This window comes from Manis pentadactyla, chromosome 17 (genome assembly GCF_030020395.1).
Source record: "Manis pentadactyla isolate mManPen7 chromosome 17, mManPen7.hap1, whole genome shotgun sequence".
NCBI classification, from domain to species: Eukaryota; Metazoa; Chordata; class Mammalia; order Pholidota; family Manidae; genus Manis; species Manis pentadactyla.
The window spans coordinates 8,388,608-8,407,418 of NC_080035.1; the positions used below are offsets into that span (position 1 = coordinate 8,388,608).

At 43.5% G+C, this 18,811-nt stretch overlaps 1 protein-coding gene across 3 annotated transcripts; it reads right to left on the reverse strand.

Moving 5' to 3' along the window:
• Positions 1 to 295: 295 nt before the first annotated feature.
• Positions 296 to 18,171, reverse strand: NUDT15 (nudix hydrolase 15). 3 transcript variants are annotated; one of them, XM_036889725.2, is made up of 4 exons: positions 17,980 to 18,171; positions 13,205 to 13,401; positions 10,078 to 10,190; positions 296 to 340 (listed from the first exon to the last, which is right to left on the reverse strand). In XM_036889725.2, exons 1-4 carry the CDS (start codon positions 18,135 to 18,137, stop codon positions 311 to 313), a joined length of 498 nt encoding a protein of 165 aa, XP_036745620.1. In that variant the 5' UTR covers positions 18,138 to 18,171; the 3' UTR covers positions 296 to 310. The 3 variants fall into 3 exon arrangements, with proteins under 3 accessions (XP_036745620.1, XP_036745617.1, XP_036745619.1); XM_036889722.2 differs by lacking the exon at positions 296 to 340 and adding an exon at positions 9,132 to 9,289; XM_036889724.2 differs by lacking the exon at positions 296 to 340 and having other exon boundaries at positions 9,132 to 10,190; positions 17,980 to 18,170.
• Positions 18,172 to 18,811: the final 640 nt, after the last annotated feature.

Below are 18,811 nucleotides of genomic sequence, written 5' to 3' on the forward strand. Positions count from 1 at the left end.
TGGACTTTGTAACTGTTTCTGGCATAACTTTGATCTTAGCCAACCGGACAACCCCCAAGAAACTGAGACAAACCAGGTGCCTGAACCTTGGTGCTATTCACAGCCATTCTTTCTCCTGTAGAAGTTGCAGCAGTCTAGGTGCTGCACCTTCTAGATCTGAAAGAGAATCTGATGTGAGCATGACACCATCAATATAATGGTACAGCCACACCGTTGGCGGTACCAAGTCCTGGGCTACAAGTCCATGACAGATGGTGGGGCTGTGGAGGTGTCCCTGTGGGAGGATGGTGAAAGTCCATTGCCGTCCTTCTCACATGAAGGCAAACTCTTCCTGGCTTTCCTGCTCAATGTCAGTGGAAAAGAAGGCATTAGCAAGATCTACCAAATAAGGGTATGTTCCTAGTTCATGGCTGAAGGTATCCATCAGGCCTGCAATAGAGGGGACAGCAGAATGCATAGGGAGTATGGCTTTATTCAATTCTCTGTAATCCACAGTCATTTGCCAGGAGCCATCTGGCTTTTTTACTGGCCACAGTGGGGAATTGAAAGGACTATGGGTGGGCTTTATAATACCCACCTTTTCCAGCACCTGGAGAGTTTCTCCACTCTCTTTATGCCCTCCAGGCAGTTTGTATTGTTTGGTATTAGTCACCTGCTGAGGCACAGGCAAAGCTATGGGTGGGTGCCTAGCATGTCCCCTCAGAACTGCCTTCAACACATGTACTCTCAGTCTGAACTCACCTGCAGTGGTCTGCAACCATAGACCCTACAGAGTATCAATCCACAAAATATACTCAGGGATTTGAGATATATACATGGTACACTACTTTGGGGGTGCATGCCCTATTCACAAAGGGATTTGGGCTTTTTCTACTCTGATAGCTTTCCCCCTGTATCCATCTATGATAGTGGGGGACCCAGGGAACCGCTCAGGGCTACCATGAATCAGTGAACATTCAGCCCCTGTGTCCACGAGAGCCAGGACACATTGTATGTTCACTGGGGACCAATGGATAGCTCTTTCAACATTTGGCTCCAGTCCCCCCCTGGTCCCTCAGGGCAGGTACACTGACCTCCCTGTCAATCACCGTGCTCCCCAGTCACCTTCCTATGTGGGCGCGAGTGAGGTTGGCTCATTCTCCAGCAGAAAGCCTTGCAGACACACAGAACAGACTCGTGGCTCTGTCTCTGACCTCTGCCTCTTTGTTCTTAATGGCTGGAACTGCTGCTCTGGTTTCAGCTGTTGCCATAGCTCTAGTAAGACCTTATTTGACTTCCCATCTAATTTCCTTCCATCTGCTCCTGCCCATATTGAATCGAACAACATCTGGGTCCTCATAACCTTTATGGGGACCTTTAAATTCTTCTTGTGAGTAGAAGACCTTATTTCTTTCTATGTTCTCTTTGGTTCAGCCTAAGTCTGGTACTGTATGTGTCACATCGCTTATGGGATCCCCTAACGGAGGGGAAAGAATGGCCATTAGAGACCCAAAGACAGATGTGGGAGCCATTTGAAGCACTGTATTTCTCATCCCAGTAGTGAAAATCTCTTCATCTGGGCCATAATTCTCTGAACTATAGATGTCATTTATTATGCCTAGCTCTTATAACACTGGTTGCAGCTCAGCATATGTCTGCTGCCCTTAAACCGGATTGTATGAAAGGGCATCAGGTGGAACTGGGATGAGACATGTGCATCTGCCTTTACTACTGCAAAACAGGCAGTCAATGCAGTCAATGCCATGCAGGACTTGAGTGTGATAGACCCATCAAGGCCCTGTGATCTGTATGTTCATGTCACTGAAGATGGTTCATGTAAAAAAAACTGGCTGGGGTCTCTGTCAGAGGCTTGAACGAATTTGCTAACTCGCTGGATTCTGGTCACACCTCTGGAAAGGGGCAGAGGTACGATACACTTTGATAGAAAAACAACTGGCCGCCATGTATCACGCCTTGCTGGCTACACAACCCATCACTGGAATGGCCCCGATAAAGGTAATAACCACCTATTCCATCTTGGGGTGGGTACGAGACTGGACCCAAAAGCCAAGGACTGGTGTGGCACAAACACCCACACTAGCCAGGTGGGGTGCTTACCTACAGCAGCATAGTGCCCTCTCTAGTAGCCCCTTGAGTGAAGAACTCCAATGCTTGTAGGGGCTGGTAACAGATACTAGTGAAAAGCAGGAAGAACTTGCTTTTGAACCATTACTAGCAGAGAGTCCCTATCTGGAGGCAAGAACCCCTATACCCAAAGATGCATGGTATACAGATGGCTCCAGCCGTGGGCAGCCCCCAAAATGGAGGGCCATAGCTTTCCATCCTAAGACTGAGACAATATGGATGGAAGATGGTGAGGGGAAGAGCAGCCAATGGGCAGAGTTGTGGGCTATGTGGCTTGTGATCAGCCAGCAGCCCTCCCCTATAGTTGTCTGTACTGACAGCTGGGCTGTCTACCCACGCTTGACCCTGTGGCTACCAACCTGGTACCATGTCAATTGGCTGCTTGGTTACCAACCCCTCTGGCGCAAGAATTACGGCCAGACTTATGAGCCTGTGTCAGAACTAAATAATTACAGTATACCATGTGACAGGTCATTTGCCACTGGCATCCCCAGGAAATGATGAAGCAGATAAATTGGCCCAGATACGTTGGTTAGAAGGAAAATCTCCCTCTGATGTAGCCTGATGGCTACATCAGCCTTTGTTGCATGTGGGGCAAAAGACAATGTGGGCTGTAGCCCATCGGTGGGGCTTGCCTTTGACCTTTGAATAAGTAGAGCCAGGCAGGAGTGTGCCGTGTGCTCCAAAAGGGACTTACACCGAGTTCCACAGCAACATGGGACAATAGCTAGGGGGCCTATTACCCTCGTCAGGTGGCAGATAGACTATATTGGCCTCTACCTGTGTCAGAAGGATATCAGTATGCCATGACTTGTGTGGACACAGCTACTGGACTTCTGGTTGCTTTTCCTACCTGTTGTGTAGACCAGCAGATGACCAAAAGACGCCTGGAGCATCTCTTTGCTGCCTATGGCCAACCACACGTAATTGAGATGATCAGGGCACCCATTTTACTGGACATACATGGCAAGAATGGGTATGACAGCTGGGAATCAAATGGAAGTTTCATGTGCCATATAATCCTACCGCAGCAGGCATGATAGAGAGGCACACTGGCTTGTTAAAACCAGACTAATGTCAGATACCAATAGCCTGCGGGGATGGTCAGTTCGCTTATGAACAGTGCTACGGCGTTTGAATGAGACACCCCAAAAGGGAGCCCTGAGCCCCGTAGACATGTTACCACATATGGCTGCCTCTCCTATATAACTGCAAGTACAAACCAAGGAAGAATCACTGAAGCCAAGGTTTGGCCACCAGAATAACATCTTGCTGCCAATACCAACTGCACTGAACCCCGGAGACTCCATTAAGTGGACGTGGCCTTGGACCTTTTGAGACATGGACCAACGATGGCTGGCTCTCCTGGCACCTTGGGGACAAGGCCAAGAAGCTGGCCTCATGTGTATTCCTGGAATAACAGCAGAGTGGCCACCAAAGGTCACAGTAGTATATTCTGAACGGCCAGACGGTAAGAGCATCTTACCGGGGAGTTTTATCATTATGGCCAGTGCATGCACCTCCAGTAGCACTATATATAGACCCTTCAGTTACCCCCACGGAGAAAGGAGTAAAAGTATGGCATACTAGACCTGGAAGGGACCCCCTTCCTGCTACAGTCCTATCACAGGACTACTCTCTTGCATGCCTCATACCTGATGCACAAGATTTGCCTATGTTGGTGACACTAAAACATGTGTCCTATCACTGCTAAAGTCTTTGTGAATTAGGAACCTCCTCTGGCTTGAGGATTATTATAATTTTTGTATCAAAATCTTGGTGTATCTTAATTTTTATTATCTCTAAGTTGTTGTTATCCTCTGTTGCTATTGTGGAATCTGGTTACAGTGCTCCAGCTTTCTCGCACAGGGACCGTTGCAGAAGATTGAGAGCATGTAGATTGTAAGGTGAGAATCCTGGAGGGGTGGAGTGTGGGGAAGTTGGGGTTCCTATGGCCAGGATCCTCACTGAACTTAACACCACCTGATGATGTAACTGGCCTGTTGCTAGGCTGCCGCTTCCACACCTTTAGGCAATAAGCCATTATTGGACTATATAGAGAGCTCGGCCCAGTGCTCTGGGCAGAGGCAGAGATGCTAGTGCTCGACCAACGGTTGGAGAACAAGCCGGGTAATAAACCCTTTCACCCCAAAGAACGTTTTACTGTCAATTTCTTTGGTCACGCTGAATCCATAGCAAACTTGCCCAGGGGCTGAAACCCACTGGCAAGACACACTGTCGCACACAGCACGTGGCGGAGCTTTTTTTATATAGAGTCAATAACGATGCATTGCCCACTGTTGTGCAGTGAGCTAGCAAACCAGGGCCAGGTGAGAATCCTGGCCATAGGAACCTTCACTTTATCCACAAGACACAAATTAAGCATTGATAAAGGAATTTCAGTACGGACTTACATGGTCAATATCTTAACATCCATAAAGTTGAAGGCTTGGTAAATACCTCTCAGTCATTCAGTGCATATCGTTATCTTTAATTTGCAGTTTTCAGAAACACTACTCAGATGCAGCACTGACTTCCAAGTACAACATAAATAATCTGTATTTTAAAGAATAGAGAAGCAGTATCAGTATGTGATTGATTTTGTTAGAAAACTGTTTTCTCGCATTTTGATGATTTCCTGAGCTTTCCTTCAGGTTAACATGATACTTGGTGCCCCAAAGAAGAGAGTATTTCATCTGAAGGCATTTGCCTTATTTGGAAGCTGACAGTCAAGATAAAAAACTATCTCTTCCAAGTAGATCTAAGAGACACCGAATTCCCATCATGCTCCACTGAGAAGAGCTTTGTTAGCATGTTGCACTTGCTTATCCTGGGATAGAGCCCACCTCAGGACTCAACTTAGCCAGTACATGAAGAGAGACTGCAGACTCCCCAGCAACCAGGCAGAGTTTGGTGTACATCAGGAACTCTAGCTGACAATTTTATGAGAATATTGCTATTAATCAGCATTAATTTTTCTGTTAAAGGCAATTCTCAAACCATCTGAGAATTAAGTACTTAAGAGTTCTAAACACTATTCCATTGATTTGTTCATTTAGAGAAAGTTACCAAGTGGTTGATAGATTCCATCTGAGCATATTAGGTGCTGAGGTAAATGCAATCCTTTCCTAATATGAAACTTACCTTTTTACTTTTTCCTATAAATAAGAGCCCAGGTTAGTTTTTTCTTTCCATTATAATAAACCTCATGTCTAATTGGGTGAATTTAAAATAAACAAAAGACCCTACAAACTTCTAATAAGTCTACTAAAAATTTAAAGTAGCAGATATGGAAAAACTCTACAGGTTTGTGGTAAGTGTTTGAAGCTATACATTTGCTTGGGTAAGTACTAGCATAAAGAGATAGCACAATGAATTGCCAATCAACTATATCAGAGATAAGCCTATGGAAGAGTTTCATAAAGCTTACCTGGTTTCTTCTCAAGCTTACCTGTCTATCATTTAGGGAGGAGCTAGAGACAGAGATTAAGCCAATTGAAGAAAGGAATTAAAATAAGGAGCAAGCAATATAAAGAAGTAATCAAACAGGAGTGAAAAATTGTGTGAAATTCATCAGTGTAGCTGAAGTTCAAGGACTAATCACTTACTTGTACTGGAGCTCTCCAAACATTCTAATGTCAAAAAAGTATGTAAAATAAAATAGGAAATGAAATTTGTAAATGGTAAACAATTCAATGTACCCATAATATTTTGAAAAATCAAGCAATACAGTAAAACCTTTAAAAATAATATTCACTCACTGGAGAGGTTCTTTTGTAGCACTGTGGATAAAGTGAAGGTTCCTATGGCCAGGATTCTCACCTGGCCCTGGTTGGCTAGCTCACTACACGCATGTGGGCAATATGTTGTTACTGACTCTATATAAAGAACTTCACCCAGTGCTCTGGGCAACATGGCTGCAGGAGAGCAGAGACTGGAGTGGTGGTAGCGCTGAGGTCAGAGACTGAGACAGGTGTGTGGGTAGAGGGGCCTGGAGGAAGAGACCAGCTTGCTGCCTGCAGACTCGCTCTGAGAGGACAGAATTCTAGTGACTGACCTGCCACCATGGAAATAAAGTTGGGATTAACCCCTTCACCCCAAGAACATTCCATTGTCATTTTTTGGTCTCATTAAATCCAAAGTGAACCTGCTCGTGGCTGAAACCCACTGGCAAGACAATTGCCGATAGTCAACAGCCAAGGAAAGGAAAAGGCTGCCCTCATGGGAGGAGTGTTTCAGCACGCTGCACCTATGGATGGGGGGACATTCGAGTGCCCACCAGTGGACATGTGGTCAGACATGGCTTGCCTCCTAGAGGACTGGGCCCTACCCTAAGACTGGGAAGGGTTGGAGACAACACCTGAGGCAGTAAAGTTGGCCCTCAGCAAAATAGGGGATTCCCTAGAGAAACAGAGTGCCCATAAGGCCGCGGGAATTGTGGGCAGTTTTCTTCTCGCATTATTAAGAAAGGCTATAAGGGAGAAAGATGCCGTAATGCAGAAAGCACAAGAGGCAGCGTGAAAGTGTGAGCTGCGAGGTGCCGTTGAGGTAAAAAGTTTGTTGGTGACTGAAATGGCATCACTGTGACGTGCTGTGGAGATGGAAAAGGATGTTGTGGTAGCCCAGGAGGAAGCAGAACTAGAAGGAGCGGCAGGCTGTCAGGTGCCACGGGGTAGGTGAAGGATGTAGTGGAGCCATCAGCCCCAGAAATGGAGGAACAAAGGTTTGATGAACAGGTTGGGGTGCAGGCCCAGCCAGTGCCAGAGGCATCAGCCCCTCCTTGGTTGAAACCCCACCTGGTTGAAAGCCGGTGGAAAGCCAGAAGGAAAATAAAGACTCAGCAACCCTGGGTTCCTCCAGGAGAGGTGCAGCCCCCTCCTCAGGTCGTGGAGTGCTCCATGCTCTGCTTCTATCATCAGGCTCAAGCAATGACAGCACAAAAGGAACTATGGTCTCCTTCTTGAAGGAAGAATTTAAAGGACCCCGTGAAGGTTATGAGGCCCCAGATGTGGGTGATTTGATATAGGGAGGAGCAGACAGAGAAATTGGATGGAAAGTAATCTTACTGGAGCTGTGGCAACAACTGAGACCAGAGAAGTGGTTCTGGCTGCTGAGGATGAAGCAGAAGCCAGACAAAGCACAAGACAGGGCCTGTGCCTGCAAGACTGGTAAGGCTGGAGAAGGTGGGTACTGTAAGGCCCATGGTTCTTTCGGTTAACCTATTTGAGTAGAACTGGTTTGAATACAGCCAGGATGACACTTAGTGGCAATGGATCTCCTCAGGTTTGAGGGTTATTATAATTTGTCATAATTTGTTACTTGTATATTATATTATGTTGTTATGGATTTGGTTACAGTGTTCCAGATTCCTCGCACAGGGACCATTGCAGAGGATTGAGGGCCCATAGACTGAGGGGTGAGAATCCTGAAGGGGTGGAGTGAGGATAAAGTGAAGGTTCCTGTGGCCAGGATTCTCACCTGCCTCTGATCAGCTAGTTCACTACACACGTGTGGGCAATATGTTGTTATTGACTCTATATAAAGAGTTCTGCCTAGTGCTCTGGGCCACACGGTGGCACAGCTGTACGGCTGCAGGAGAGCACAGACAAGACTAGAGAGGTGGCAAGGCAAAGGACAGAGACTGAGAAGGCTGTGGGTAGACAGTCCCAGAGGCAGAGACCGGCTTGCTGTATGCAGACTCACTCTGAGTGGACAGGATTCTAGTGATTGACTTGCTACCGTGGGATTGAAGTTGGGTATAAACCCTTTCCCCCCAAGAATGTTCCATTGTCATTCTTTGGTCTCATTCACTGAATCCATAGTGAACTTCCTGGGGCTGAAACCCACTGGCAAGATGAGCATGTATTAAAATAGTACTTGAATCTTCGCAAAGGGCAAAATTCAAATGTAACCAGCTCTAGGAGAAGGGATTTTACAGAAGTGATCCTGTGGAGAAAGTGAAGGTTCCTATGGCCAGGATTCTTACCTGGCCCTGCTCCACTTGCTCACTGCACATGTGTGGGCAATACATTGTTACTGAGTCCCTATAAAGAGCTCCGCCCAGTGCTCTGGGCTGCTGCACTGCTGCAGGGCTCCACAGCTGCAGGACAGCAGAGACTGATGGGTGGCAGTGTCAAGGACAGAGACTGAGACGGCTGTGGGGAGCAGAGAGGCCCAGAGGCAGAGACCCACTTGCTGCAATGAAGACTTGCTCTGAGTGGACAGGATTCTAGTGATTGACCTGCCACCATGGGAATAAAGTTGGGTATAAACCCTTTCACCCCAAGAATGTTCCATTGTCATTTTTTTCGGTCTCAATGAATCTACAGTTAATTTGTCTGGGGCTGAAACCTATGGCAAGACATGGCCTCATCAAGAAAAGGATGTGATTTTATGGTCTAATCCAGTAGTTCTCAAAACTTTTTGTTTTGGATCCTGTCTTGCCAATGGGTTTCAGCCTGGGGCAAGTTCGCTATGGATTCTGTATGACCAAAGAAAATGACAGCAAAATGTTCTTGGGGTTAAAGGGTTATATCCAGCTTTATTTCCATGGTGGCAGATCAGTCACTAAAATCCCATTCACTCAGCAAGTCTGCATGCAGCAAGCTGGTCTCTGCCTCTGGGCCTCTCTGCCCAGACAGCCATCCTCTGGGCCTCTGTTCTCAGCGCTGGCACCACTCCTGCCTTTGCTCTGCTCTCCTGCAGCCTTGCAGTCCTGCCACCATGTTGCCCAGAGCATTGGGCGGAGCTCCTTATACCGAGTCAATAGCAACGTATTACCCACATGTGTGCAGTGAGCTAACCAACCATGGCTGGGTGAGAATCCTGGCCACAGGAACTCTCATTTTATCCACAATCCCTTTACACTCTTCAAAATTACCAAGGATGTGAAAGAGTTTTTCTTTTTGTATGGTTTTTATCAAGCAATATTTATCATAGTAGGAATTAAAACAGAAATTTAAATAATTCTTTTCTTCATTTATAACTAATAAAAAAATAAAAAGCCATTAAATGTTAACAAATAATTTTTATGAAAAATAGCTATTTTTTTGAAATACACACCCAAAAAAACCAATAAGACCAGTGCTGGAGAGTTGGATTCTCATGTGTTTCTGCATTCAGTCTTTTACAGTATCCCACTGTAGGTGGCCTCTGGGAAACTTCTCTGTACTCATAAAGAATGGGAATAAAAAAGGCAAATCATGTCTTAGTGTTACAAAAGCAGTTTTGACCTTGATTACCCTTGGAAGGGGCTCAAGGACTTCCCCAGACCATACTTTGAACCACTGCCCTAGTCTAATTTTGTATAAGGGAGCTGCATCTCCCAGAAATTAGGTGAGAAATCCAAAACTACATGGCCTGTTAATGATAGGGTATAAATCCTAGATGGTTTGTCCCACTTTTCTTGGTTTAGGTTCTCAATTAAAAAATCTAGGAAATATACCCTAATAACCTGTCCTTTTGTTCTAGTTGCAAGGACTGTCACAATGTATTACCAGAAAGTTTTTGTTTTAAACAAAAAAGAGGAAAACCAACAAACATGATAAATTCTGCAACAGGCACAGCGTGCTAGTCTTTGGATTAGGACCTGAGCTGGAACACTAAGGGAAATCTGCATTCCACTCCATGTGAGCTGATAATGAAAAACTGCAGAGCAATTATCACAGAAATATGGAGAGTAGAATTGCCACAATATCACCCTTTATCGTTTTTTCTGAGTCTGAAATACAATTCATGACATTATCCTGGAAAAATTTCCACAACTTCTGGCCGATAGTGTGGTAGGTATATTAAGAGACTACAAATAAATTGGCAATCATGGGACTTTTTAGATAAAATGGAGTTGTTTTGAAACACACATATTTTCATTCTCTAACTGGACATTACTTTGTCTTTTTAAAATAAGTCAGGCCATCTTCCTGCTCACTGAGAGACGTTTCCTTTGTATCCTACCAGATGACCCAGATCTTCTTTGAAGGGATCATAGCCTTGTTCCTTTAAACAACGCAGTGCCCAGAAAAGCTGGTCCAGTGGAGGAAATTCTTCCCAAGGAACCCATTCCCAACCTAGAAAAGACAGATACCAAATCAATTTATTTAGCTGAAGGGAAACAAAGGATGTTTATTTTGGCAATTTAACTTATACTTAGAAAAAACTGATTAAATTTAAAAATAATTTGCTACTAATAAACCAGTAATGCTATGCATTAGCTTGGCTTCATAAACAATGGGTTTAGAATGAAGATCTTAAGAACAGAATGGTGATCATTTAAAACATGCTTTTATTTGTATGTGAAGCCAAGTTTTTAAGGGCCACAGTGTAGTAAAATCCATATTTAGTACCATTCATTTTCATTTAAATATTTGGCTAAAGAAAATGCATAGAACTTCATGTTTTACAGGTTTCAACATTTGAAAAAGTTTCCTTACCTGTAAAATAAGGTAGACTACAAAATTTCTAAGCTATCCTAGATCTCTTTAAAAAGTAATGAAAGCTAACCATTTGATCAATAAATATGATGCCCTCTCAAAAAAAAAAAAAAGTAATGAAAGCTATGCAGAGAATAAAAAATATTCTCTGTGCTGTGGCATATTTTAGATAGAAAGACAATTATGGAGGGAGCTGATTAAAAAAATCCATTGAAATAGGAGAGATTTAGCTAAGTTTGTTATTGTAAAATACAAGGAATCCTATAAACACATCTGAGGGAATGGTATTTTCTTTGATGATTTAAATGTAAATAACATGAAAGCTCATGGTAAGTGAATATATAAATATGATGAAGATGTACACCCCGTGTTCTACATACGTTTCTTAATGATTACAATTTTTATACCTATGCAAGTACTGTTTCTTCCATTAATCTTTGCCTATAAAATACAGGTATGTAGTTTCACTCTAGGAAGGCAGGGGGCAAACAATCCATAAAAGTGGAACAGTGCAGGAAAGGGTGATTAGCAACTGTGACCACACACTAACAGAGAGAGCAAGCCAACATGCGCTGCAGGAAGCTGAATGAACTGTCTCAGGATTGCTCTCCGTAAAGTTTATCCCATCTCCTAAAACAAGCATCTGGATGATCCTCCTAGTTATAATCAGATGGCTGGAGGAAGGGTGCAGTAACTAGTGACTTGAAGCAGGACATCCAGCTGCGAGGCCTGCTGAACATGGGACAGAGACCCACGCAGCCACAGACCCACGCAGCCACCACACCTGGGCTAGGCTGCAGCTGGTTTTCCGAAGGGCTCTCAGCTGGGAAAAAAGCAAACATAATTCCTGTTATATTGTTAACAAGGGGCTGGAGATGAAGTGAATTGCGGAAGGATAATGATTTAATGAATTTTAGTAATAATAATCTCATTACATAGGAACCTCCATAAAAACCCTATACAACTGGGTTCAGAGAGTTTCTGAATTGGTGAACATGTCAGGTGCTGGGAGGGTGGGACATTTGGAGAGGGAATGGAAACTTGTGCCCCTTCCCCATAAGCCTGCCCTGTGCATCTCTTCCCTTTGGCTGTTCTTAAGTTAAATCCTTTATAATACACTAGTAATGTTAAGTAAAATGTTTTCCTAAGATCTAACAAATACTGAACCTGAGGAGGGGGGTCATGGGAACCCCGGATCTAGAGCCAGGTGGTCAGAAATACAGGAGTCTGGGATTTGAAGTGGGAACAGTTTTAAGGGACTGAGTTCTTCAGCTTTTGGGATCTGACACTAACTCGGGGTGGACAGTGTAAGAACTGAATTGTAGGAAAACCAGTTGGTGTTTGGAGAGTTGAAGAATTATTTGGCGTGAGGAAAATACCCACACTTGTGGTGTTGGAAGTGTTCTGAGTAAAAACAGTGCAAACTTTGTCAATTCATTTTAGATGATTCCAAGTAGTTACCTATTTAAAAAATCTTAAATGACTCAAGGCCTATAGGTGGGGTATACCTTTCTGCTCATTCAATCAAATCAATCTGTAAAATGCTTTAGACATGATTTATTCATTCTGGAAATATCACTTCCTCTAGCCCTTTGCATGTATATGTCCCCTTCTAAGAGACCCCCTGACCACCCTACCAGATACAGCACCCATGCATCACTATCCTTACACAGCTTTACTTTATTCTTATTCCTTACTATTACCATTTAAAAATATCCACTAATTTGTTGCCTTTTCCCTCAATAAAACCTAAAGTTCAGGAGGGTAGAGACTTTGTTCTATACACCACTGTTTCTTTAGTGCCTAGAACAGTGTCTGGCACATACTACTCAACATGTATTTGTTGAAAGAAAAGATTCTTCCATATTAGAAGAGAAATTAAATGTTTAGAGGGGAGGTCCAGTACATATGACCACTTTAATAAGGTTTCATATGGCAAATAATATATTCAATAAGTTTAATATTTTACTCTTTAGTTTTCTCATGGTTTTATTAAGAGAGATGAAACATGCAAAAGCCCATAGAACAATGGTTAGCACACAGTAAGTAATAAATACCAGTTGTCATTACAAGTTTTCAGAGCACTCAGTTCAGCATAAGAGGTAACAGATAACTCTTTTGCCTGGTTAATCTTTCTCTAAAAAAGGAAGTTATTACCTCTTGCACAGGTGAGAAGACTGAGGCAGGCACTTTAAATGTTTTATTTAAAATCAGTTTGAAACAAAATTAACCACTAACATCAAAACTAACAATCACTGAGTAATTACCATGTTCACTAGGTTCTTTACTTGAATTAACTCATCTCATCCTTAGAGAGCTCATCTGAGGTAGTTACTGTTACCACAGATGAGAAAAGAAAACCAGAGACATTAAATAACTTGGCCAAGGTTACAAACCTCTAAGCAGAGGAACCAGGATGTAAAGCAAGTAGTCTGGCTCCAGAGCCAGTTCTCTTTCCCACTATGACCTTATGTATCCAGGATTTAAGTATATTTACATTTCTATATGAAGAGAATTCTCCATGAAGAGAATTGGTTTTGGGCACAACTGGCTCCTCATCAGGAGAATTGTCTTCATATGGCAACATAATATGATACTCCTTCAGACACTATGTACTCCTCAACAAAAATGCATTATTATAATTTTCTTACTTTCGTTTTTATCAGGCTCTACATTCTTTGGTTCTGAATCATGAGTCACATCCACCTCTCCTTTCATTAATATAGTGACATAATGGTAATTCTCTTTCTCAATGAAAGAATTCACAACCGAGGCAAAGCGAATATTTTTCAGGTGAAGAGCTGCTTCTTCCCAGGTTTCCCTTCGAGCACATTCTTCCCAACTTTCACTGGAAAACAGAAATACATCATTGTATTCAATTCTATTTAAGTCACTTTTTTTTTCCCATGAAATTCTTGGCTGGAAATATCAAGTGTAAAGCAAAAACAACTGCAGTTGGTTCATGCTTCAAAACAGTCAATCGACAACCCTGCCTTTGACATTGTTTATCCTGTATCTAGTTACCTGAAGTCCAAAATGACTTCATATTGAACAAAAAATGGAGCATTTAGCCAATTCAGCACCAGTTCACATGCCTGTAAACAGTGTGCAACCAGGAGGCAGTTTAGTATATCAGATAAAGGCACAGACATTAGAGTCAACTAGACCTAGGTTTGATTTAAAATCCATTACTTTTCCTCTTTGGACATAGAGATGATGCTGCTTTCCATGGGGTTGTTGTAAACATGTGGAGGGCCAGATGTGATGTCAGGTTCAGCTGTTCAGCTGGTCTCTGCATAAACACAGCAAGAAGAGGACGATTTCTTTTCCTATCATTTCAGAATTTTAGTTTAAGCCTCAAATTGAGTACGATAGGCAATAAGCACCTCTAAATTCTAAAAGATATGGCAAAAGATGCCATCTAAATTCGGGGGATTGCTAAGTAAGGCCAGAGTAGTCTTTTGACCTTCACTCTATCCAGTTTACATAAGAAAGGCAAGAGATCTTTGGAATGGAGGAAAGTTATGAGTTTTCAGCCTTGTAGAAATATTTCCCTTCCTCCTGATGAGGAGCCAACTGTGCCCCAAACCAAGTGATGGGTAGGTACCCCAAGAGAAGTAAGTGGTCACAGAGATTGGGTGTGCTGCTCTCCTGCTGCAGACATAATAAGCTGCCGAAACTCACAGCCCTTCCCCGGTGCATCAGAGGAGGGGTGGTGGGAGGGTGAGAGCTCTGGGTAAGTCTGAAATATGTCCCTTGGTGTTTAGGGATGTATGTGAATAAGATGCTGAGGCTTATTCCCACTTTGGGAATTTGGAAGGCAGGAGACTGGCTAGTGCAGCCCATGATGTTTGAGCAAGATAAAAGGGCAGCAGGGAAACCTTATTTCCATTGTGAATTTCCCTTGGGTCAAGCAGATGCTATAAGAGACTGCTGGGGACTCCAGCAGAAACAAAATGTAGGGTGTGCTGAAAGCAAAAGCTAGAGGAGGGGGGACCAGTGTCACAATAAGTCAGTCACCTATGTCAGGGAACTGTACAGCACAGAAATCCTTGTTGGTCTTCCAAATAACCAACAAGCACACCCTGATAGACAGCACACATGTGAACACTGCACCGAGAAGGCATCAACAGATGGATCACAGCAGCACTGGTCATGTAAAACGTGTGCCAACACACTGGGGAAGGAAGAAAACCAGAAAGTGAGAAACAGGAGGTAAGAAAGAGCAAAACAATAGTCCTAAATGCTTGGAAGTAGGTCATAATGACTAAAATTGATTAATTTTTATAATCAGGTTAAAAGAAAACAACAGAATTTGCAGGAAATATCATGGAGCAGCAGAGAAGGGAAGGACATGTTTGAAGACAATGAAAGGAGAAAAGCCATTTCCTGTTTGTTTTCCATCAAATTTATCCCACTGACTCTACCAGTTATATAAAAATAAGTGAAAGCATATATGTGAAAAGTTTAGCATAGTGTCTAGGACTTTGTAAAAAAAACTCATTAAAGTTCAATTTTGGTTATTATATGATATTTGAGTCAAGATTCCAACATTTTTGTGTGTTATTATTAAGATAGCTATCGCTAGCCACTGCTCTGGTAATTACACATTCTAACAGTGCTTAGTTTGTATCTAAGTTAGGCTAATGCCCATCAACAACTGTCTTGCCTAAGGAGGACTGCCACTGGGCAAGTTCATTCTGGATTTGGTGAGACCAAATAATATTAGGGGTAAAAGGGTTTATGCCAAGCTTTACTCTCACGGTGGCAGGTCAAGTACTGGAATCATGTCTGCCTCTGGAGCAATCTGCATGCAGCAAGCCGGCCTCCATCTATGCCTTTGGGCAAAGCACTGGGTGGAGATTTTTATATAGTACCAGTGACAGTAATGGCTCATTGCCAATGGATATGTAAGCATTAGCCTAATTAGCATTAGCAGTAAGCCAATTACATCATCAAGTAATTTAGGGTCAGGTGAGGATCCTGGCCATGGGAGCTTTCATTTTCCCTACAACAACTGAAGTACAATATGGAGTGTCTGTCTAGGCAATTTGATTATTAATCTAGAAATCCTATTTATTAATTGATGGTTTATCTTAATTTTCTAAAAATGATAAACTTAATGATATTCTTTAGCATTTTGAAGACCTTTAAAAAAATTCATTGCACTGAAAGTGCATAAGAATTCCATAGCTGATAAGGACAAAGCCTGATTAAAAGGCCCTGGAATCAAGCTTCTACTTCTAACTACCACTTGGTAAGAAATAGGTGGATTAGAAGAAACACAATGTGAGAAACTCTTTGAATGCTTCACATTCTTCAACATGGCATGGGAAAAAGGGGGATGGGGATTACTGTTAGGTTGAGAGACTTAAAAAATTTACCAATCACATGCAGTATGTGTCCTTCCTGTGATTTTGATTGGTACAAAACAGTAAAAAGACATTGTCTTGCCCATGGGTTTCAGCCCCAGACAAGTTCACTATGGACTCAATGAGACCAAAGAAATGACAAAGGAACATTCTTGGGGTGAAAGGGTTTATACCCAACTTTATTCCCACAGTGGCAGGTCAATCACTAGAATCCTGCCTACTCAGAATCCCATCCGCTCAGAGCGAGTCTGCAGGCAGCAAGCCAGTCTCTGCCTCTGGGACTCTCCAATCCCACAAACTTCTCAGTTTCTGTCCTCAGTGCTGCCACCACTCCAGCCTCTGCTCTCCTGCACCCCTGCGGCCGTACCACCATGTTGTGCAGAGCACTGGGTGGAGCTTTTTATATGGAGTCAATAGCAACATATTGCCCACATGTGTGTAGCGAGCTAGCTGATCAGGGTCAGGTGAGAATCCTGACCACAGGAACTTTCATTTTATCCACAGACATTTTCAAGGCAACTGGGGAAAATGGTACAGACTGGGCATCAGATATTATTAAGGAATTATTTTGTTCACCTGTGAAAAATGGTACTGTATTTTTTGAAAAAGCCTCTTACAGATACATACTAAACTACTTAGCGGTGATATAATAGGGTGTCTGAGCTTTCCTTTAAAATGATCTAAAAAACAAGGTGTGTGTGTGTTGTGGGAGGGGAACAGTAAGATGCAACAAGAACAAGCTGAGTGATAAGACAGGAGGATTCACCTATTTTCTCTTTTATTTATGTTCACACTAAAGGGAAAACAACTGCCACATCTGAACACTTTACATGCTATTTACCTGCTACAGACTTTTGACTGCATTCTCATTTCAGAATCCACCTTTTAGGCCCTTCCTAGGCTTTATTCACCCTACAGAACTGACTCTGACTTTTTCAGTGTGATACACCAAAGCAGAAAAGGACCTTAAAGAGTACTTCATCCAACTCCTCTGTTAGGTAGATAGACATGAGCGGCTGGGGAAGGGGAAGATGAGGTTCAAGGAAGAAAATTCCCAAACTTCCCAGGTAGGAGTCCCACTTGAAGACGACGAGGCTTTACAGGGAGATAACTTCTTTACCTACTAGGCCCATGCTAAACTGGTCCCAACCCGATCCCAGCCTGTGCGCAATTGAACAAAATTAAGAACTGCCCAAACCACACTCACCATAATCTCATCAAAATTGCAGTTTTGCTCCCCTGCCCCACCCCGGGGCTCTTCTACGCGCATTTTGGGAAAAGACATGCACACCAACAGGAATGGGTGTATAGATAGTCAATCAAATAACCTCACCCTGTTAATCAAGTAAGCGCCTCCAAGCAGGTCATGAGAAAGAGACACTCCCTAAAAGTTCAGGACCTTTGTCTACATTGACTCTGGCCCACTTCTCCCTTGGGGTATTTTCAAATAAAACTCACTCTGCTTAACTATTTTATCTCTGCGTTTCAATTCTTTGTTGCAGTAGGTGCAAGAACCGAGGAGAACAAACCCAATCTGTAACACCCCCACTTTAAAAATAGAGAAACCGAGGCCGAGTTTCACCAGCCCATTTGCTTGGTTAGAGTGCAACTAAACCTACACGAAGGCCTTTTAATCAGACTGTCCTTTATAAAATACAGAATTATTAGGCTCTTTTAGTACGTGGAATTCTTTAACGGTCTTCAGAGTTTTAAGAAGCAGTGAATAGTATATATACCAGTGTACATGTAAAGCTCAGGCAAACCACGCAAACGTCTTAGCTGACAAAACAGGGCTGCTAGAGGTGCCTGAAGAGCCACCTTCCATCTCTTGGGTAAGAACTAAGAAAGGCACGCCCCGCAAGGCAGCTGCCAGCCGCGCCCAGGGGGCGCAGAGCGGACGAGAGCCAGCAGAGGTCTCCAAGGCGCGAGGGGAATGCTGTCTCCCGCCTGCCCAGCCCGGCGCCCTAGGCGGGCCAAGAAACGACGCCCGCGGAGCGAGCACCTCCTTCTCGTGTACTGTCCGCTTTCCGCCAGTCCGAGAGGCGGCTGCTCACCCGAACTCCAGATGACCGCCGGGAAGTTGGAAGCTGCCGGCTCCAAACGATCCTTTCCTCTTCCCCAGGAGGACACAGCGAGGATGGCTGCGGCTTGTCACCACGACCCCGACCCCGACCCCCGGCCGCCGCCCCTGAGGTTCCGCGCAGGTCGTCATATCCCTGGTGGGCCGGCGCCACAGCAGGAAGTGACGTTCTCCCCGGCCCGCCACCAATGGCTCCCTTCGCCCGCGCGGGCGCCGGAAGTCAAGGCCGGAGGCCGGGTCTCCGCCGTCTTAGCGTTGCGCGTGGTGTGTCTTTCTCACCTAGGGATTTAGTTTGTGAAGTGTCCTGTGTCTTCCAGCAGGACTGCGTGTTAAGGGCTTCGTTTTAACGAATGCCACTTACGGTTGAGCTTTCAACATTCTTTATCTTCTCTCGGATTTCTCCAAATCATGCATTTACAAAAGCAGCTTTTGTAAACCTCTGTACCTTCGCACATTCTATTTTTGTTTCTGAACTTCACCACAGATTCTCAAGTAAGCGTGGTACCAAAGCAAGCACAAATAATATGTATAAACAACCTAGTATAAATGAGTATTAGCAAATCATGGGGAAAAGTAAGGACTAATGAATGAATTACACTAGGACGACGAGTAAGTTGCCTAATTGGAAGGGAAAGCTTTGTTCCATTTGTTTGCACACCATACACCAACAAATAATTCCAGGTGAATCAGAGTTGTAATTAAACTAAATACAAATGACTAGTATTTGGATGGGATTTACTTGTTAAAAATAAATTATTTTATCTCCACCAAAGTAATGTGCACGTAATTAAAAATGTCAAATGGTA

Excerpts from the sequence above, each read along its gene's own strand:
- NUDT15 (XM_036889722.2), bottom strand. The coding sequence starts at position 18,137 with ATGACGACCTGCGCGGAACCTCAGGGGCGGCGGCCGGGGGTCGGGGTC. Across the intron at positions 10,191-13,204 it reads AGAGCCTGATAAAAACGAAA|GTTGGGAATGGGTTCCTTGG; the intron begins GTAAGAAAATTA and ends TGTCTTTTCTAG. Across the intron at positions 9,290-10,077 it reads AAGAAGATCTGGGTCATCTG|AGAAGTTTCCCAGAGGCCAC; the intron begins GTAGGATACAAA and ends TTATGAGTACAG.